A 22461-nucleotide genomic window follows, 5' to 3' on the forward strand; every position below is an offset into this window, starting at 1 on the left:
ATTGCTTTGGGTAGGAGAGTCATTTTCACAATATTGATTCTTCCAATCCAAGAACATGGTATATCTCTCCATCTATTTGTATCATCTTTAATTTCTTTCATCAGTGTCTTATAATTTTCTGCATACAGGTCTTTTGTCTCCTTAGGTAGGTTTATTCCTAGATATTTTATTCTTTTTGTTGAAGTGATAAATGGGAGTGTTTTCTTAATTTCACTTTCAGATTTTTCATCATTAGTGTATAAGAATGCAAGAGATTTCTTTGCATTAATTTTGTATCCTGCTACTTTACCAAATTCATTGATTAGCTCTAGTAGTTTTCTGCTAGCATCTTTAGGATTCTCTATGTATAGTATCATGTCATCAGCAAACGGTGACAGCTTTACTTCTTCTTTTCCCATTTGGATTCCTTTTATTTCATTGTCTTCTCTGATTGCTGTGGCTAACACTTCCAAAACTATGTTGACTAATAGTGGTGAGAGTGTGCAACCTTGTCTTGTTCCTGATCTTAGTGGAAATGGTTTCAGTTTTTCACCATTGAGGACGATGTTGGCTGTGGGTTTGTCATATATGGCCTTTATTATGTTGAGGAAAGTTCCCTCTATGCCTATTATCTGGACGGTTTTTATCATAAATGGGTGTTGAATTTTGTTGAAAGCTTTTTCTGCATTTATTGAGATGATCATATGGTTTTTCTCCTTCAGTTTGTTAATATGGTGTATCACATTGATTGATTTGCATATATTGAAGAATCCTTGCATTCCTGGGATAAACCCCACTTGATCATGGTGTATGATCCTTTTAATGTGCTGTTGGATTCTGTTTGCTAGTATTTTGTTGAGGATTTTTGCATCTATGTTCATCAGTGATATTGGCCTGTAGTTTTCTTTCTTTGTGACATCTTTGTCTGGTTTTGGTATCAGGGTGGAGCTGGCTTTGTAGAATGAGTTTGGGAGTGTTCCTCCTTCTGGTATATTTTGGAAGATTTTGAGAAGGATAGGTGTTAGCTCTTCTCTAAATGATAGAATTTGCCTGTGAAGTCATCTGGTCTTGGGCTTTTGTTTGTTGGAGGATTTTTAATCACAGTTTCAATTTCAGTGCTTGTGATTGGTCTGTTCATATTTTCTATTTCTTCCTGGTTCAGTCTCGGAAGGTTGTGCATTTCTAAGAATTTGTCCATTTCTTCCAGGTTGTCCATTCTTTTGGCATATAGTTGCTTGTAGTAATCTCTCATGATCCTTTGTATTTCAGCAGTGTCAGTTGTTACTTCTCCTTTTTCATTTCTAATTCTATTGATTTGAGTCTTCTCCCTTTTTTCTTGATGAGTTTGGCTAATGGTTTATCAATTTTGTTTATCTTCTCAAAGAACCAGCTTTTAGTTTTATTGGTCTTTGCTATCGTTTCCTTCATTTCTTTTTCATTTATTTCTGATCTGATCTTTTTGATTTCTTTCCTTCTGCTAACTTTGGGGTTTTTTTAATTCTTCTTTCTCTAATTGCTTTAGGTGTCAGGTTAGGTTGTTTATTTGAGATGTTTCTTGTTTCTTGAGGTAGGATTGTATTGCTATAAACTTCCCTCTTAGAACTGCTTTTGCTGCATCCCATAGGTTTTGGGTCGTCGTGTTTTCATTGTCACTTGTTTCTAGGTATTTTTTTATTTCCTCTTTGATTTCTTCAGTGATCTCTTGGTTATTAAGTAGTGTATTGTTTAGCCTCCATGTGTTTGTATTTTTTACAGATCTTTTCCTGTAATTGATATCTAGTCTCATAGCATTGTGGTCAGAAAAGATACTTGATACGATTTCAGTTTTCTTAAATTTATAGCCTATGTATTCATGCTTAAATTCTTGACGTTAAGTTATATCTTTTTCATATTTGTGTTCAAGAATTTCACTTAAACTTATTTCTCTGAAGATCTGTCTGCTTTGGGGGGAAAAACTGTGATAGGTTCTAGTAACTAAAGGTAAAGAAGGGCAAGAAGACTGAAGAAGGCTATTCTGCATCTAAGAATGCTTGTTTTATCCTCTCTGTGAAGCAAATTTGATTATTTTTTATTTTTTTATAAATTAATTAATTTATTTTTGGCCGCGTTGGGTCTTCGTTGCTGCGCGTGGGCTTTCTCTAGTTGTGGCGAGCTGGGACTACTCTTTTTTGCATTTTGCGGGCTTCTCATTGTGGTGGCTTCTCTTGTTGTGGAGCATGGGCTCTAGGCGCGCGGGCTTCAGTAGTTGTGGCACGTGGGCTCAGTAGTTGTGGCTCACAGGCTCTAGAGCGCAGGCTCAGTAGTTGTGGCTCACGGGCTTACTTGCTCCGCAGCATGTGGGATCTTCCCAGACCAGGGATTGAACCCATGTCCCCTGCATTGGCAGGCGGATTCTTAACCATTGTGCCACCAGGGCAGTCCAAATTTGATTATTTAGATGAGCTTTTGTTAAATCATGGATTTCATTTGGGCCAGATTTATTCTCAGCTTTCTTTTGTCAGTCTTTGAGTAATTACAAAAATAGCAGTAGATGGGAACGGTGAAATTCTGTTTGTCAGAGATAGCCTTAATATTTTCATGCTTATTTTTGCCTTCAAGCTTAAGTTTTGAAGGAGGAATAATAGGGAACTATGCCTTATCTTAAACATTTAACCTTTTTTTTAATTTTCACTTTTTTTTTTGGCTGTGCCACCCAGTGTGGTTGGTGGGATCTTAGTTCCCTGACCAGGGATTGAAGCTGGGCCCTCGGCAGTGAAAGTGTGGAGTCCTAACCACTGGACCGCCGGGGAATTCCCATAAACATTTAACTTTTAAGAGACAAACTTCTTAGTTGGCTAAAGTGCAGATTGTCCTTTCACACAATTTCACATGGATAGTGGTGGCTCTTGGTGGTGTAACGTTTAAATTCCAAGAATGGTGACAGAAATCACTAATATTTATTGATAATATAAAGTTCTGATTAGCTTGAAATTCCCATTCATGAAGTAACTGAAAGTAATTTAGGTCTTTTTGACCTAAAATAATGTTCTTTTTCCTCCTCTGTAGTCTAAAGCACTTAGGATCTCTACCCCACTTACTGGTGTGAGGTACATTAAGGGTAACAGCCCTTGTGTGACTCCAGTTTCTACAGCTACACATAGCTTGAGTCGTCTTCACACCATGCTCACAGGCCTCAGGAATGCACCAAGTGAGAAACTGGAACAGATTCTAAGGTTAGTTTGAGCCCTTCTTGCCTTCTAAGATTTGGTTGTTGACTGTTTTCCAATTTTCTATTTTAATTTTTCACCCTTTGTGCCTTAATTCACCCATTGATAATTTTATATCAATTGCATGCTCAGTTCTGTTGTTAGTCCTTAGAGGACATAGCAATATAAAACATATGAATAGAAAATGACCCTTTTTTTCTCAGTATCTTAGTCTTCTTGGGCTGCTATAACAGAATATGGTAGACTGCTTATAAACAACAGAAATAAATTTCTCACAGTTCTAGAGGCTGGAAGTCCAAGATCAAGGTGCTAACAGATTCAGTGTCTGGTGAGGACTGCTTCCTGGTTCATAGATAGCTGTCTTTTGCTGTGTCCTCATGTAGCAGAAGGAGGCAAAGGAGCTCTCTAGGGTCTCCTTTATAAGGGCTCTAATTCCATTCATGAGGACTCCACCCTCATGACCTAATCCCTCCCAAATGCCCCACCTCCATACACCATCACATTGGGGATTAGATTTCAACATATGAATTTGGGGCAAGGGGTAAGGAGGGGGGCAACACAAACATTCAGTCCATACCTCTCAGATTTTTTTTAACATAGTTCAGGAGATAGTCACTAATAACACTAGACACTGTGGAATAAAGCACCAAACTATCTATTGCCATTTGTTCTCTCTTAAGATTTCAGGGAAGTGGGGGATCTGTAAAGATGGGTGTTTGTCAAAGGGCTTCAGGAAGAGGATTGGACCTGAGCAAATTTCTGAAGGGTTGGTCAGATTTGAAAAGATAGCCAGTTAGCTTCATAACCAATGTAAAACCACTGTAACTTTCTAAGTTTTATAAAACACCCTTAGCCTGAAAAGGAAGTCAACTACCTTTAGTTCCTTTGATCTGTCTGATACTAGTAGGAATATCAGGGAGCGTTAGTGAAAAACACAGTAGACTGAATTTCATTACCTGTGCATAATTTTTGGTAAATTTATTTGACAAAATTACCTCCAAGACTGCTCCTGTTCCTAAAAATTTATGATTTAATGATGTAGACTCTATAGGAGCCAATTTGATTTCTGGTGGTATGGTGTAAGAAAGCCCTGTATAAACATACCATAATTTCCCACTCATAGCTAGACTCATTTAATACCAAGGCTGACTAATTTTCCTGTACATTTTCATGAAGTCTACTTTATTCATAAACTTGATTGTGATTGACACCCAACAGGGTTTGTCTGTATGGCCTCTTCCTAAGTCATATTTCTCAGATGGACCTTGTTTACCTAGAATTCAGAAGCATTTTATAAATATATTTTAGAAGCCTGTCTTAACTGTTATGTCTTCCAGATCTCTTTACAGTCTCTAACTAGGAGTAACAGCTTCTTTAATCTTAAATAACCATTAGTGGAGTTAAATATTGCCAGTAGATACTAGGTAAAACCAAAGGGTCCTGTTTTTGTAACCTGTGTGTATGTTCATAAATAACATTCTGCTTGCATATGATATTCAGTAGCCATCTCTACCAGGATTATAATTGATTATATTTCCTTTATAATTTTCTAAACTTGCTGCATTTTTACAGAGAATATTTATGTTTATGATCGAGATAAAGACATAGTTGTTACAAAAGCCCACATGGTGATCATCTGTATTATGCTTCTGCATTGAACATATATTGCCTTTCCAGTAAAAAAAAAAAAAAAAAAAAAAAAAATCAATGAAATAAACTTCATTTTGGAGGAAAAAATGTAGAATGCCAGTAATGATTTATGTAAGTTTGTTGTAGTATAGATCATATACCCTTCATTCCATTTTCTTCTAGGAGTTCTTAATAAGAGTTGTACTGCCCTCTAGGGAAACAGTTGAGGGCAATTTTGTTTGTCATCAGTGATTGCAGCTGTGTAGGCTCGGTGGGTCACGCACATCAAATAGGCACCGGTCAAAGTTGCTAAACTTAACTGCAGTAAAAGGTACAGCTCCATGAAAGAAATATTTTTTCATTCAAATGGTAATACTAACACCTTTGATAAGGAATTATGGGATCTCCTGGATTAATAGGGAAGTGTATAGTTTCTGTTTGAAGTATTTTATATTTACAGGTTAAAATTACTCTGAAATTACAGAGTTGTAAATAGTTTATCACTTTGTGACTTGACAAAGCCTTTAAATCAGATAATTTCTTCTTATTTTTTTAGGACGTGTTCCAGAGATCCAACCCAGGCTATAGCCAACAGATTGAAAGAAATGTATGAAATATATTCTCAGCATTCCCAGCCAGATGAGGATATCAGTAATTGTGCTAAAGGTAAGTCTTAATATTATCTATATTGTTCTCATCTTTGAAATTTAACTACATGCATTCCTTTCTTGGAAACCGAGTCAGAAATATGAAGAAAAAATTTGACTTTAGACTGAGGGCCAGAACATGGATGTCCAACTTTTCTGTCAACCAACTGATTTCTGGGCCATTCTCAATAAGAGAGAAATTTTAGACTGATAATCTTTATTATGTTGGACTTCTGGCACTTTAAAAAAATCTTTGGTTTTCATTTGTAGACTGGATTTTCAGTATAGAACTATAGTGATTCTTCAAAATGTTAAGAACAAGGACAGAATATAATAGTTGTTACATGCCCAGACCCATTGGAGTTGTTTGATGTCATGAAGTATGAATACCAAGTAGGAGTGGAATAATAAACCAATTACATACCTCTTAGCATAGAGCTGCTCTATTCAAAATACAAAAAAAAAAAAAAAAGTGTGAATCTTGATGGAGTGCTATGGCAGTTTTTATGTGCAAATTTCATTTCACAATTTTAGAAAAATTTCAGTGTTACCATGAAGAAGAAATTAAGGAATCTTAGGGATGATTGAAATAGCAACTGTAGGAAGTGCGTGTATATGAAGTGTTGGGTTGGTTTTTAAATTTTATTCTGCGGTAGGGGTTGGGATGGACCCTCACTTTCCACAATATTTATGTTCTTTGCATGTGATTTTTGTGTTTTCTATTATTTATGCAGAAATTGCCAGCAAACATTTTCGTTTTGCAGAGATGCTTTACTATAAAGTATTAGAATCTGTTATTGAGCAGGAACAAAAACGACTGGGAGACATGGATTTATCTGTGAGTAAATAGCTAATGTACTGAGCACCACAATAAAATGTAGTTTCCTTTCAGCCCCACCCACCAAAAAAAAAGCCATTATTGAAAAAATAATATATGGCTTTGAGGGAATAAGATTGGCATCTAAGGAAACTTGTGTTCTGAGTCCTCTTACCTCCAGTCCCCCGCTTAGTGTTTCTCATTGCAGCAGTTTCTGTGGATAGTAAGACTCTGTAGTCAAGGATTAAAACATTCAGACTTAACCTTAATTGAGGTTTTTAAATAACATAGAGTTTTAATTCAAGCCATGTATAGAATAAATTGAGTATTGACTATATAGGAATTTAACATAAATATTCAACCATTGATCTTTGGCTAAGATAATTTTTCTAGATTGTACAAGTGATATTACTTTTAATGACATCAATAAAAATAATTTTTTTAAAATTAATTTTTAAATAACATTTAAGAGGAAATTGTAAAATTGACAAATAATTGTTCTAACTCCTTGTAACTATTTACACTTATCTTATTCTATATAAAAATATGGCTGTGTATACAATGGAATGTTACTGAGCCATTAAATAGAGTGAAATTCTGCCATTTGCAGCAACATGGATGGACCTAGAGAATATTATGCTTAGTGAAATAAATCAAACAGAGAAAGAAAAATACAGTATGATATCACTTACATATGGAATCTAAAAAATATGCGAAACAGAAACAGGCTCACATATATAGAAAACAAACTTGGGTTATCAAAGGGGAGAGGGAAGGGGGAAGGGGCAAATCAGGCGTATGGGATTAACAGATACTAACTACTATGTATAAAAATAGATAAGCAACAAGGATATATTGTATAGCACAGTCAATTATAGCCATTATCTTGTAATAACTTTATTTAGAGTATAATCTGCAGAAATACTGAATCACTAGGCTGTATACCTGAAACTAATATAATATTGTAAATCAACTGTACTTCAATAAAAATAGTATATGGCTATATATGGATGTAGGAATTTAAAAGGCTGTTTTAGGACAATTTTTTTATTTTGAAAACATACAGAAGGGTATATAAAGGTTTCTAAATGTTAAAGCTTTGTTTTTTTTAATAGGGCATTCTGGAACAAGATGCATTCCACAGATCGCTCTTGGCCTGCTGCCTTGAGGTCGTCACTTTTTCTTATAAGCCTCCTGGGAATTTTCCATGTATTACTGAAATATTTGATGTGCCACTTTATCATTTTTACAAGGTATTTTTAAAAATCTGAAACTGATGAGGAAATTATAGACGAGATCCACTTCCTGTGGTTAGCCATCTAATTAATTTTAATATATGAGTACATTTCTTCTATTTTTAATTACATATTTAATAATTTCCACTCTAAATGGGGAGCAGAGAAGAAATAGGAGTCTTAAGAACTATATATATTCTTTCAATGTATTATATAAACCTATTTTGTGTAAAAGTTTCATATAATTCCTCCTTTTATCTGATAAAGTCTTTTAGAATACTTTCATTTTATGAGCTAAGGAGGTTTTAGAAAAGTAGCAAACACATCACTCGCTAATCGTGATAGCAACCTTCTTTTTTAAAAAAAAATATTGACTTATTTATTTGGCTGTGTCGGGTCTTAGTTGCGACATGCGGGATCTTCGTTGCGGCATGCGAGATCTTTCATTGAGGCGTGCAGGCTCAGTAGTTGTGGTGCACGGGCTTAGTTGCCCTGTGGCACGTGGGATCTTAGTTCCCCGACCAGGGATCGAACCTGTGTCCCATGCATTGGAAGGCAGATTCTTAACCACTGGATCACCAGGGAAATCCCCACAACCTTCTTTTTTATTTTATGAAAATTAAATGAAAGTGTCTTTCAAAAAAAAAAACTTCTTTTCACATGTTATATAGAGGCACAGAGTTATAGCATTGATTTGGTTTCCCTCTTACTATTGAGTTAGTGTATGGATTTAATTCTCCTACAGTAGTCAAAACTAATTTTTATAGTGGCATAGACTGAATGTTCAGAGTTTTTAAATGTGAAATTTTGGGACTTCCCTGGTGGCGTAGTGGTTAAGAATCTGCCTGCGAATGCAGGGGACACGGGTTCGAGCCCTGGTCCGGGAAGATCCCACCTGCCGCAGAGCAGCTAAGCCCACGAGCCACAACTACTGAGCCCGTGTGCCACATCTACTGAAGCCCGTGCGCCTAGAGCCCGTGCTCTGCGACAATAGACGCCACCGCAATGAGAAGCCCGCACGCCACGGTGAAGAGTAACCCCTGCTCACCGCAACTAGAGAAAGCCCATGTGCAGCGACAAAGACCCAATGCAGCCAAAAAGAATAATAATAAATAAATAAATTTATAAAAAAATAAATATGAAGTTTTGAGTAATGTTTCTTAATCTCAATAGACAAGGCATGTTTTTTAAAGATTTTTGAAATTTTTAATTTAAAGATTTTTGAAATGTATCACTATCCAAAGATTTTATATAATTCATACATGCAGTTTAAATAATTATTTATAAAGATAGTGAAAGGAAGAGCAGCTGTTTCAAAATAGTATTATTCTTTAAAGTTGTAATTTTTGATAAATTGACTTGTTTCTATAAATATGTAAAAAAACTTAAATAAGTTTACCGATTTGGCTTTTGCACTTGAACAATTTTTTTTGTTAAAAAATTATTATTACTAAACAAACCAAGACATTTTTAAAAATTTCAGGTGATAGAAGTATTCATTAGAGCAGAAGATGGCCTTTGTAGAGAAGTGGTAAAACACCTTAATCAGATTGAAGAACAGATCTTGGATCATTTGGCGTGGAAACCAGAGTCTCCACTATGGGACAGAATTAGAGACAATGAAAACAGAGTTCCTACATGCGAAGAGGTTTGTGAAAAGATGTTAACCTCTTTCTATGATAAAAGTATATCAATATCTAGTCTATTCATAATTCTCTTTCACCGACCACAGTTAAACTTAGCATCTTCCTCATGAGTATGGGAGGGTAATAGCTGGGTTTAATTTGGTACAATCACCCCTATATCTAAGAGGAACCAAGAGTCAGAAATAATTTGTGACTGCCCCAGGGTTTCAGTGACAGAGTAAGAATTCAGTGTTCTTTCTTGATTTTCTAATCAGGTTTCTATACCTTAAAATGGTTGTCTAATTCTCCAAATCAGTAATGAAGGTTAATTTATATTTAGTATCCAATTATTAGGTTTGAATTTTTTAAGCCTGCCAGAATTTTTTTTAACTTCAGTATGAAAGTGGAAAAGACAGGGGATTTTATTTAGGTGGAATAACTGATGAGCCAAGATAGTTTTCTTTTGCCTTAGATTATTATTATATTTCTAATTACAATACTTTTTTGAATAATGGCATCCTGTGTAAACATTCCCTAATAGGTCATGCCACCTCAGAACCTGGAAAGAGCGGATGAAATTTGTATTGCTGGCTCCCCTTTGACTCCCAGAAGGGTGAGTGAAGTTCGTGCTGATGCTGGAGGACTTGGAAGAAGTAAGTTTAAAATATTAAGGGAAGTATTTTGGGGCCTAGCATCTGGAGATTTAAATTCCATCTAAAACTACAAGTGAAGTTAGTAGGATGTATATAGAAGAAAATATTCTGTGCATTATAGTACCACATGGATCACTTTAATGCTTTTGAAAAATATTAAAGAACACAGGAAAATGCGTTGAAAAGTCAATTGTCTTTTAAAATAGAATGCTGTATATTAATGTGATTCCTATTTTTTAAGTGTATTTTTTTCTATAAGCATGCAAAAGGGCTGAAATGGAAAAACCAAACTATTAATGATTATTGTTGGGTAATAGAATTCTAGGTGATTTCTGTAAATTTTTTAAGATGAATATGTATTACTTTTAAAATCGAAAGAAACAGAAAAATCTTCTTAAAGGTAGAGTGTATGATCTAATTAGGTACAGATGAGTCATTGAGTTAAGAGGGCTGAATGGCCTGAGCATGTTCAGCCTTTTTTTTTTTTTGTAGCTGCGCCTTGCAGCTTATGGGATCATAGTTCCCTGACCAGGGACTGAACCCTGGCCCTGGAAGTGAAAGCACCAAGTCCTAACCACTGGACTGCCAGGGAATTCCCAGGCATGTTCAGCTTTGACTCCTGTCAGTTGAACAGTGCTACCCTGGTTAATACAACAGCATTGCTGGCCCTGAGGTACGGAAAAGGGAAGTTTTGCTTTTCATCTGGTTACATTTTAGGCAGTTCTTTATAACATCTGCCAGGTGCAACGTTTAAGTTTACATACTTCAGATAAAACTACTTTTTAAAAAAGCAATTCTGTAAATCCAGAGAGTTCTAAATCCTTGGATTCCATTAGAAGGATATTCTTGTTTCTAGATCAACTTTTTAATGTAATTGATAAGCACTGGCTATAGAAGAAAGATCAGTTTTAAAATGAGGAATCACTCTGTGTCAGTGCATACTCAATGAATAGGGATGATCTATATGAAAACTTACTCATTTTTGAAAGAGGAGCCATAATGGCTTAATGGTTTATTTTTCTGCTTATTATCCACTCAGACCCATAGATCTGATAGCTGGTCTTCCTCAGTCCTATTTCTGTAGAGTTTTTCCTTCCCTAATCAATGGATTAGGACTTGACTTTAAACTTCATTTTTTTGTACTTATCACTTCTCCATTTTCATGAGGTCTTTTAATATTTTACGAGATAATGATCATAATTTGAAACACTTTTTTTTTTTTGGCCGTGCCACGCGGTATGTGGGATCCTAGTTCCCCAGCCAGGGATCAAACCTGTGTCCCCTGCGTTGGAAGCGTGGAGTCTTAACCACTGGACCGCTAGGGAAGTCCTTGAAACACTTTTTAAAAAATTTTATTGAAGTATAGTTGATTTACAATGTTGTGTTAATTTCTGCTGTATAGCAAAGTGACTCAGTTATACATATTCTTTTTCATAATGGTTTATCACGGGATATTGAATATAGTTCCCTGTGCTATACAATAGGACCTTGTTGTTTATCCAGAGATAAGGATCATAATTAATGTATTCTTCCTAACTCTGCAGCTTTGTTCCAAATATAAATCTAGTACATTTATTTGCTTTTGTATCACCAGGAAATTATAATGTTAAGCCACAGTCTGTCAGAACTACTCCTGTCAGTCCTCTTATGAACTCCCTACATAGATTTTAATATTTAAAACCCAATGATGTGCAGTTTTTACAGCTGGACATGGAAGAGGGAAAGGGATGCCTCTCAAAAATTCATACAGCGGTGTGAATACTTAACTATAATGGTTAACAGAGTTTCTGTGTGGGATGTTGAAAAAGCTTTGGAAAAGATGGTGGTGGTGTTTGCACAGCACTGTGAATGCAGTGCCGCTGAGCTGTACACTTAACAGCGGGTGAAATGCCAAGTCCTATGCTATACGTATTTTATCACAATTTTAGAAAGCTAGTAATATACCCAGAACCACTGAATTGTACAATTTAAGTGGGTGAGATATGTGTGAATCATATCTCAGTAAAGTTGTTTAAAAAAAAAATAAACTAAGCTTAATTGAATCCAAAACATGTATGTCCATTCTTGCTAAAGAACCAAATTGAATTTTACTAACTTTCTACATGTAAAAAATGGCAAAGATGAAAATGCATAAAACAGGGGGTAAATGCTCCCAGATGACACATAGTAATATCAAATCCATCAAGTCTTCTTATCAAGTAGTATCTTTACAGTGAAATCACATCTCACATGAGTGTTCTGTAGAAATTGAATATGGTAGAAAATTATTTAAATTGCCCCTCAGTCCTCAGGACCCTGTGGTAGTGGAGGGCAAAGTCTAGTTTGATTTAGCAGAAGGTGGAGTGAAGAAGGGAACACTGTGAGACACATAGAGAAAAATCCTTTCTTTAAATTGTGCTCTTAATAGTATTCAGTTGAATTTTCATTCATTGAATGTAGCTATGATGTGACTCCTGTAATTTTTGTTTTTTGATTATATAGTATTTCAAGCACTAATTAGTTGTGAACATCACTTCTAGGATGGAAGTCAGATCTGTCTCCTTGAGTTAAATGATTTTTTTTTTTTTAACCCTAGGCATAACGTCTCCAACCACATTATACGATAGGTACAGTTCTCCAACAGCCAGCTCTACCAGAAGGCGGCTATTTGTTGAGAATGATAGCCCCACTGATGGAGGGACACCTGGCCGCATCCCCCCACAGCCTCTAGTCAATGCTGTCCCTGTGCAGAATGTATCTGGGGAGGCTGTTTCTGTCACACCAGTTCCTGGACAGACTTTGGTCACCATGGCGACAGCCACTGTCACAGCCAACAATGGACAAACAGTGACTATTCCTGTACAAGGTAAGGAAGGCAGAGTTGAATATTGCGTTCCTTCTCTGTGGCACTTATTAGAAAGTTACTTGAGATTTGGCTGGAATGATGATATGAGAGAAGAGTGGGGGAAAGGGGTTGGGAGGGGAAATAGTTGAAAACCTCTGCCTGGAGAATCTTATAGTATCAGCATTTTCTTCATGCTTTTTTTCTCTGAAACAAATTTTAGGCATTGCCAATGAAAATGGAGGAATAACATTCTTCCCAGTCCAAGTCAATGTTGGGGGGCAGGCACAAGCTGTGACTGGTTCCATCCAGCCCCTCAGTGCTCAGGCCCTGGCTGGAAGCTTAAGCTCTCAACAGGTGACAGGAACGACCTTGCAAGTCCCTGGTCAGGTGGCCATTCAACAGATTTCCCCAGGTGGACAACAGCAGAAACAAGGCCTACCTTTAACCAGCAGCAACATTAGACCCAGGAAGACCAGCTCTTTATCGCTTTTCTTTAGAAAGGTAATTTTTCTAAAGAAAAATGTACCCTTACCAGTTCTAGAGCTTGGGAAATACAAGGGTTAGATAAACAAAGTTTGAGATATTTTTGTTTATCTACTAGGTTTATCACTTAGCAGGTGTCCGTCTTCGGGACCTTTGTGCTAAATTGGATATTTCAGATGAACTGAGGAAAAAAATCTGGACCTGCTTTGAATTCTCCATAATTCAGTGTCCTGAACTTATGATGGACAGACATCTGGACCAGTTGTTAATGTGTGCCATTTATGTGATGGCAAAGGTGAGTACCATTAGGAATTTAAAGGAAAAAGTAAAGATGCTACTTCCTTACTCTCAGAACACTTTTAACAGCTTTATTGAGATAAAATTCACTCATTTAAAATGCACAGCTCAGTGGATTTTAGTACATTCATAGATATGTGTGACAATTACCACAGTCAGTTTTGGAATATGATATTCCATTGTATGAATATATGATATTTTGTTTACCATTCATCAGTAATGGACATTTAGATTATTTCTGCTTTGGGGCTATTATAAATAACGCTGCTATGAATATTTGTATACAAGTTTCTATGTGGACATCTTTTCATTTTGCTTCTGTATATAACTTGGAGTGGATTGCTGGGTCATAGGGTAAACTCTGTGTTTAACTATTTGAGTCATTGCACCGTTTTAAATTTCCACTGATAGTATATGAGGGTCTTTATTTCTCCACATTCTCATCAATACTTTTTATTATCTGACTTTGTTTTTAAAAATAATTTATTGAGGCGAAACTCCCATAACATTACCCATTTTAAAACAAACGCTTCAAGTTTTAAAATTGGTAACTTTTTTCTTCTTTTTCAAGGTTTGTTTGGCTAGTCTAAATCCCTTGGAATTCTTTATGAATTTGTCAATTCTGAGTTCCTGTCACAAAAAAGTCAGGTGGGGTTCAGATAGAGATTATGTTGAATCTGTAGATCAATTTGGGGAATATTGCTATCTTAACCATATTTCACTTTCTGATCAGTGAACGTTTGGGACCTATGCTTTTCTTTATGGGTAGTTTATTGATGGATGATTCTTTTTCTTGTTATGAGTCTATTCAGATTGTCTGTTTCTTCTAGAATCAGTTTTGGTAGTGTATGTCTTCCTAGGAATTTGTCTGTTTCCTCTGGGCTTTCTAATTTGTTGGCACACAGTTGTTCATAATATTCCTTTTAGTCCTTTTTATTCTTTGTCAGTAGTAATTTAACAATCTCTCTTTTTATCTTGGTCAGTGTTGCTGAAGGTTTATCAATTTTGTTGATTTTGTCAAAGATCGAGATTTTGGTTTCATTTATTATTATATGCTCTAATCTTTATTATTCCCTTCTTTTTGCTTGCTTTAGGCTTAGTTTTGGTTTTTTTTGTTTTGCTTTGTTTTGTTTTTCCTGGCTGTGCCACACGGCTGGTGGGATCTTAGTTCCCTGATCAGGGATCGAACCCAGGCCCTTGGCAGTGAAAGCGCCGAGTCCTAACCCCTGGACTGCCAGGGAATTCCCTAGGCTTAGTTTTTGCTCTTCTTTTTTCAGTGTCTTAAGATGAATGGTTAGGTAATTAATCTTTCTTCTTTTTTACTATCGGCATTTAAGAGCTATAAATTTCCCTCTAAGCACTGCTTTAGCTGCATCTCATAAGTTATGGTATGTTGTGTCTTCATTTTCATTCATCTCAAAGTGTTTCCTAATTTCTCTTTTGATTTGACTTACTGGTTATCTAGGTGTGTTAATTTCAACATATTTGTGAGTTTCCCAAATTTCTGTTAATGATTTCTAGTTTCAATCCATTGTGGTCAAAAAACACACTTTGTATTAATCACTTCAATCCTTTCAAATTTATTGAAGTTTCATAGCCTAGCAAAAATGGAGAATGTTCAATGTGCACTTGAGAAGAATGTATATTCTGTTGTTGGGTGGAGTGTTCTATAGATGTCTGTAAGGTTTTTTAGTGTTTTTTATAGTGTTAAAGTCTTCTGTTTCTTTGTTGATCTTCTATCTAGTATCCGTCCATTATTGAAAGTGGGGTATTGAACTCTCTAGATATTATTATTGAATTGCCTATTTCTCCCTTCATTTCTGTCAGTTTTTACTTCATATATTTTGGTACCCTGTTATTAGGTGCATGTGTGTTTTTAATTGTTGTACCTGTCTGATGGATTGACCCTTCATCATTATGAAATGTCCCTTTTTATCTCTAGTAACTTTTATTTTTTGTTTAAAGTCTGTTTTGTAGTGTGATATTTGTATAGCCACCCAGCTTTCTTAGGGTTGCTGTTTGCATGATATACCTTCTTTCCATCATTTTCTTTCATATCTGTTTGTTTTAATGTAAAGTGTGTCTCATATACGGAGTATAGTTGGATCTCTTTTTTTATCTAGTCTGACAATTTCTGCCTTTGATTTTGTTGTTTAATCCATTCATATTTAACATTATTGTTGTAACTAGATTTACATTTGTCATTTTCCTTTTTGTTTTTTACATATGTCTCATGTCTTTCAGATACTCTCTTCCTCCTTTACTGCTTTCATTTTCACGTGCATTCATGGCATTTTAATTTCAGTGATGACTTTTTAACTTTTTTTTTCTTAGTGGTTTCTTTGGGGCTTACCATATACTTTTTTTTTTTTTTTTGCTCTATCTCCCCCCTTTTTTTGCCCCATCTTTATTGATATATAGTTGACATATCACATTGTGTAAGTATAAAATGTACAGTGTGATGATTTGATACACGTATATATTGCATTATGATTACCACCCAGCTACTTTTTCTTGGTAGTAAGAATATTTAAGATCAACTCTCTTAGCAACTCTCAAGTATACAATTCAGTTTGTTAACTATAGTCATCATGCTGCAAATTAGTTCCCCAAAATTTATTCATCTTATAACTGGAAATCTGTACCCTTCAATCAGCATCTCCCCACTTCCTCCAACCCCCACATATACATCTTTACTTATGAAAACCAGCTTCAAATTTATACTAACTGAATTCCAGTGAGATATAGAAGTGTTACTTCTATGTAACTGTTTCCTTTTTGTTATATTGTGGTAGTATTGTTATACATATTTATCCATAAATGTTATAAATTCAAAAACACATTGTTATTATTTAATATTTTTATCACTTTTAAAGGAGCTGAGAGAAGAAAGGAGTGCAAGTATTTATTTATAGCTTTTATCATATTAACCTTATTTACCATTTACTTATTTACCTTATTTCTGTCTTGGTTCCTGGGGATTTGAGTTGTCATCTGGAGTCATTTCCTTAGCCTAGAATAGCTTTCCTCCTAATCTCCTCCTTTGTGCTGTTTTTGGCAAATATATATATCACGTTTCTTCATGTATGTATGTTGTTTTATACAATTTTAAAAAAATCAGTTAAGAGAAGAAATATGCATTTTATACTGTCTTTCCAGTTACATAACTATCTTTACCATTGCTCTTTGTTTTTTCACGTGTATTTGAATTACTGTGTGGGGTCACTTAACTTCTATTTTTTAATTTAATTTAATTTAATTTATTTATTTAATCTATTTATTTCGCTGTGTTGGGTCTTCGTTGCTGCGCTTGGGCTTTCTCTAGTTGCGGCGAGCGGGGACTGCTTTTCATTGCAGTGCACGGGCTTCTCACTGCGGTGGCTTCTCTTGTTGTGGAGCACAGGCTCTAGGCGCATGGGCTCAGTAGTTGTGGTGCATGGGCTTAGTTGCTCCGCAGCATGTGGAATCTTCCCGGACCAGGGCTTGAACCCGTGTCCCCTGCATTGGCAGGTGGATTCTTAACCACTGCACCACCAGGGAAGTCCTGGGGTCACTTACTTTTAGTATGAAGAACTTTCCTTCGTATTTTCATGTAAGATGGTTCTGCTAGCAGCATATTTTCTTTCTTAATGTTTATGTGAGATTGTATTTATTTCACTTTCATTTATGAAAGATAACTTTGTTGGATACTGGATTCTTAGTTTTTACTTTGTCCATCGTCTCATAGCCTCCATAGTTTCTAATGAGGAGTTTTCTGTTACTTTATCAGAGTTTCCTAGTAAGCAAAAAGTTGCTTTTCTCTTGATGCTTCCAAGATATTCTCCCTTTCTTTGGCATTCAGCTTTTTTACTATGTGTCTTGGTATGGAGCTCTTTGCATTTGTCCTACTTGGAATTTGTTAAAATTCGTGGATATGTAGATTGTTTTTAAAATAAATTTGGGAATGTTTCAGCCTTTAGGTCTTTGAACATTTCTTTCAGCTTCTCTCCCTCCCCTCCTTCTGGCACTCCCACACTCTCTTGGTGTGCCACATTTCTCTGAAGCTCTATTCATTTTTCCTAATTCTTTTTTTTTTTCTCTGTTCTTTGGATTGCACAACTCCATCTTCAGGTTTGCTAAATGTTTTTTGCCAGTTCAAATCTAGTCTTTCATTCCTCTGATGAATTTTTTGTTACTATAATTTTTTATTCTAGGTCTTGGCTCAAATACCATTTATTCCCTCTGTTGTTACTGAATTTTAGTAGATTTTCTTGAATATATATTTCTTCATTTGTTATATGCCTTTTAGGGCCATTTCCAGAGGCTTTAAATGATTGTTTTTTAATATAATTTTCACCAGTGTCACTGGGAAGCAGGTTCACGGACCATCTCATAGTATTATGCTGGAAGTCAAATTCTCTCTCAGAGTACTCTTATTCTTTGCCAGGTCACAAAAGAAGACAAGTCCTTCCAGAATATTATGCGTTGCTATAGGACTCAGCCACAGGCCCGGAGCCAGGTAACTTACTACGTTTTCTCTCATGGTTGAAGATAAAGATCAAAGTCTTTGAGGCATACAAAAAAGTTAACTACAGTTGATCCTGTGGCCTTTTCTCCAGGATAAAAAACTAAGATTCTACTTTAAGAGAAGTCTTTATTTTAATCTTATTTAATTATTGACAGACAGCAACACATCTTGATTAACAGACAGCTACACATCTTGATTAGTTTAAGTTCTCTTTTCGCCAAAAGGTAATGATGTGAAATAATTGATTCCTTTTTAATTCAGATAATCACAAGATAGATGTAAATTAGGAAGCTGTTTGGATTCTGTGTCACCTTGAATTCAGTCTGGTTTAGGAAACATAATGCTGTACATTTAACCAAAACAGCATTAAGTGAAATTTTAAAACTCATTTTACCTTTAATGCTATTCATTTGTTTCAAGAGGTAGGTAGGTATGTGAGATCTTTGTATTGATATTTGACTTAGAATGACTTGATTTTACAATTGGATATTATTACTGCTCTGTAGTACTGTAGGCAGTACTTGGAAGTTGAAGCCTGATAGGCCCTGATGTAAATCCTGTATCTGTTATTTAATATATATGTAACCTTGACTGCATTTATTAACCTCCCCTGAGTAGGAAAACTATTACTATATGGAGTTGTGAGAATTAAATAACATGTCAAAGTCACATAGTCCAGGATGTGCTCAATAAATAACTCGTTTCTGTTCCCTTCTCATGACCTGTCTAAAGGTATATAGAAGTGTTTTGATAAAAGGGAAAAGGAAAAGAAGAAATTCTGGCAGCAGTGATAGCAGAAGCCATCAGAATTCTCCAACAGAACTAAACAAAGACAGAAGTAAGTGGGATCTTTATGAACTTATAAAATGAAATTAAGAGCTTCTCTTATTTTTTAGGCCTAGGACTAAGGATTAATAAATTAAATTACTGTTGTAGAAACTATGAAAATATTTTATTGGCAAAAGATTTGTTGGACAATAAACCAAATTCTAAACTTAGTCACAGAGCTGTTTGTCCTTTATCCCATGGCTTTGAGGCACATTGTGCATAACATTTTTCTCTAGAGGGATTAGCGAAGGATGGAGAAGGCAGGCATTTGTTGACTTGAGAAAAATGTGGCATGTCAACAGAAACCATGCTATGGAAACACCATCTTGAATTGTTGGTTTATACCACTTAATGCAGGGCTCAGGTCCTAGAAAGCTTGGTGTAAATTAAAACTACTCAGTAAGCCCTTGCTACATTAATAGCAAGGTAGTACAGTTAGTATTTTTTTTAAATTAATTAATTAATTTCTTTTTGGCTGTGCTGGGTCTTCGTTGCTGCGCGTGGGCTTTCTCTAGTTGCCGCGAGCTGGGGCTACACTTCGTTGCGGTGCATGGGCTTCTCATTGCGGTGGCTTCTCTTGTTGCGGAGCACGGGCTCTAGGCATGCGGGCTTCAGTAGTTGTGGTGCGTGGGCTCAATAGTTATGGCTTGCGGGATCTAGAGCGCAGGCTCAGTAGTTGTGGCGCACGGGCTTAGTTGCTCCGTGGCATGTGGGATCTTCCTGGACCAGGGCTCGAACCCATGTCCCCTGCATTGGCAGGCGGATTCTTAACCACTGCGTCACCAGGGAAGCCCTAAAGTTAGTATCTAATATCTTATCTGTGCTTTGCTCCTTGGTATGAAGAATGAGTGCCCATTTGCTGCTATTCAGTAAGTAGAGCAGGTAGCCGTTCACCCTTATCTTACTGAATTTTCTTTTTAAAAGCAATCTGCAGTAGCAGTCTTCCTGTTTAACACTTTTTGTTCCACCGGTTATAGCCAGTAGAGACTCCAGTCCTGTCATGAGGTCAAGCAGCACCTTGCCAGTTCCACAGCCTAGCAGTGCCCCTCCTACACCTACTCGTCTCACAGGTGCCAACAGTGATGTGGAAGAGGAGGAGAGGGGAGACCTTATTCAGTTCTACAACAACATCTACATAAAACAAATTAAAACATTTGCCATGAAGTACTCACAGGCAAATGCAGTAAGTTTGATGAGGATTATTTCACACTTTTTTCACTTGTGAGGAATGAGGAATCACTTATGTTTGAGCTGCTTCTGTGTAAACTAGTTTTACAAGTAATTCTTTTTGTTAAGTAAGACTAAGGAAGTCTCTAACAGAAATAATGTGCTTAACCAACATAATTTCTACTGTTGTGAAGCATTAAACAAGAATAAGATGATATTTGGATTCCCTACAAAGTATAGTAATATGAGACAGATTGCATAGGTTCAAATTATCCAAAACTTACCAGTTGTGGTGACCCTGCAAGTTATTTAACTCCCTCTGTACCTTGTTTCCTCATATATAAAATGGGACTAGAAGTAGTAGTCCCATAGGGCTGTTGTGAGGATTAAATGACATCATGTATTTAAAATGCTTAAAACAGTGACTGGCACAAAGAAAGCACTTAGATGTTTGCTATTTGTATGGTTTTCTTTAGGTTTAATTTTTGCCGCTAATACATCACTATCTACCATTCATAAAGCTACTGGTTTATGATACCTCTTCACTCTTTCAATAAAAATAACCATTTTCAAAAAAAAGCACCTGGTTAGAAATTTCGTTTACCTTTCTTAGAAATTTTTTTTGTTAAACAGATGGATGCTCCTCCACTCTCTCCCTATCCGTTTGTAAGAACAGGCTCTCCTCGCCGAATACAGTTGTCTCAAAATCATCCTGTGTACATATCCCCGCATAAAAATGAAGCAATGCTTTCTCCTCGAGAAAAGATTTTCTACTACTTCAGCAACAGTCCTTCAAAGGTGAGCCTAATATAAATCTTGTCCTTTACTAACCCCAAAATGCTTAGGATTCTAGAAACAGGGTTGTTGGGAAACCCTCAGTACTCACACGAATGATGGGATCTGTCAAGGAAGAGTGACCAGTAAGTCCCAAAGCAGCAAAAAACAAGGGTTTGGGGGGAGAACTTTAGAGCTGGAAATAGGGTAAGGGATCTGGATTTTCATTCCTCCCTTTTCCTATTTGTACGTTTGAATATTCCGCTATAAATCTGGGATTTTATTTTTTTATTCCATTTGTAAAACTTTAAAATTCCAAATTTCTGTTAGGGAAGGAAAATTTGGATCCCTTAACTGATTTACTAAGTGCCTCCTTCTGGGACAGGAAGTGTCTCTGTCCTCTGGATTCTTAGTCTAAGGGGAGAAATGGGCATTTTGGACACTTGGACAGTGTCACATTAGCACAGATTTAAGTGGTAGCATCTGCCTCAGTCTGCAATGGGGAGGGAAGCTTGAGTGAAGCCTTAATGGATGAAAAGTTAGCAGATGGCTGAGGGGTGGAAGGAAGGGCATCCAGGATGAAGCAGATAAAGGAAGGGAAACAAAGTTCTTGAGGCAGTAAGCCTAGATCCCTAGGAATCATATGCTATGTTAAGGAGTGCACCTGCATCTTAAAGGTCCTTAAGTGATATTTGTATTTATAAAGATTGCTTAGGAAAAACACATATATAACACATGGCCTAGACTCTCAAAAAAGTGCCAATATCATGAAGAGATAGATGATAGATAGGTGTAGGGAGAGTACTGATCTAGAGTAAAGGAGACTAAAGAGACATGACAACCAAATGCAAGGCATGATGATCTTTGATTGGATCCTGCATAGAAAAGCACAGCTATAAAGGACATTTGGGGGACAAGTGGGAAAATTGAATATTGACTTTAACATTAATGTTTATCTTTAAATTTCTGTTAAATGTCTTTGGTATTGATGATGGTACTAGATTATATAGGAGAATATGTTTTTAAAGTATTCAGAGATGAAATGCCCCAGTGTCAACAACTTACTTTCAAATGGTTCAGCTAAAAAGAAAATTATATAGAGAACAAATGTGGTAAAATGTTAACGATAGATAAATGGGTGTTCAGTGAACTATTCTAACTTTTCTGTAGGCTTGAAATCTTTTGGGGGAAAAAAAAAAGTTGGGGAAAACAAGTAAAAATGATAGCAGCAAAAATCTATTAGGAAAAGTTTTTCCATTATATTTTCTACAATAGTAACAAAGTATCACATGCCTTGGAATAAATTGATCCTGTGTAGAAAACTTATTTAACTTGAATAAGAGATTTTTTTTAAACTGGAATAAATGAAGATATACTAATGTTTTTCAAGAGGAAGACCAAATATTAAAAAGATACAGTTTCCTCCAACCATTACATAGGTTTAATCTAATTCCAATGATAACCCAGTGGAATTGTGAAAGCTGGAAATATAAATCTGCAGTAGCCCTGAAAGGTAATTTTAGTTGGTGGAAACGGCTCTGATGCTCCTCTATTAGCAGATTTTCATCCTATACCAAATAAATCCAAATGGATTAAAAAGTTAAATGGAAAAAATGAATTGGAGTAAGAATATTCAATTCAAAAGGCCAAAAGAAGAAGATAGCAAACAAAGAGCAACTAAATATAAATGGTCTAAATATACCAATTAAAATGCAGAAATTGTAAGACTGGACAAAAAAGGAAGACCTAACTGTTTTACTGCTTATAAGTAACCCACTTTAAATATAGAC

The 22461-nt window shown here is 35.9% G+C and overlaps 1 protein-coding gene across 1 annotated transcript in view; it reads left to right on the forward strand.

Annotated features, from left to right (window-relative positions):
* The window catches only part of RBL2 (RB transcriptional corepressor like 2), a 49044-nt gene that overhangs the window by 19263 nt on the left and 7320 nt on the right, over window positions 1–22461 (forward strand). Inside the window, exons 9-21 of the mRNA XM_036833114.1 lie at window positions 3025–3191; window positions 5371–5480; window positions 6196–6299; window positions 7394–7531; window positions 8997–9161; window positions 9680–9791; window positions 12367–12636; window positions 12836–13116; window positions 13217–13393; window positions 17822–17893; window positions 18635–18740; window positions 19708–19913; window positions 20531–20695. Coding sequence (XP_036689009.1) covers window positions 3025–3191; window positions 5371–5480; window positions 6196–6299; window positions 7394–7531; window positions 8997–9161; window positions 9680–9791; window positions 12367–12636; window positions 12836–13116; window positions 13217–13393; window positions 17822–17893; window positions 18635–18740; window positions 19708–19913; window positions 20531–20695 — 2073 coding nt within the window. The remainder of the gene's footprint in view (window positions 1–3024; window positions 3192–5370; window positions 5481–6195; window positions 6300–7393; window positions 7532–8996; window positions 9162–9679; window positions 9792–12366; window positions 12637–12835; window positions 13117–13216; window positions 13394–17821; window positions 17894–18634; window positions 18741–19707; window positions 19914–20530; window positions 20696–22461) is intronic.

This window comes from Balaenoptera musculus, chromosome 19 (genome assembly GCF_009873245.2).
Source record: "Balaenoptera musculus isolate JJ_BM4_2016_0621 chromosome 19, mBalMus1.pri.v3, whole genome shotgun sequence".
In the NCBI taxonomy this organism is placed as follows: Eukaryota; Metazoa; Chordata; class Mammalia; order Artiodactyla; family Balaenopteridae; genus Balaenoptera; species Balaenoptera musculus.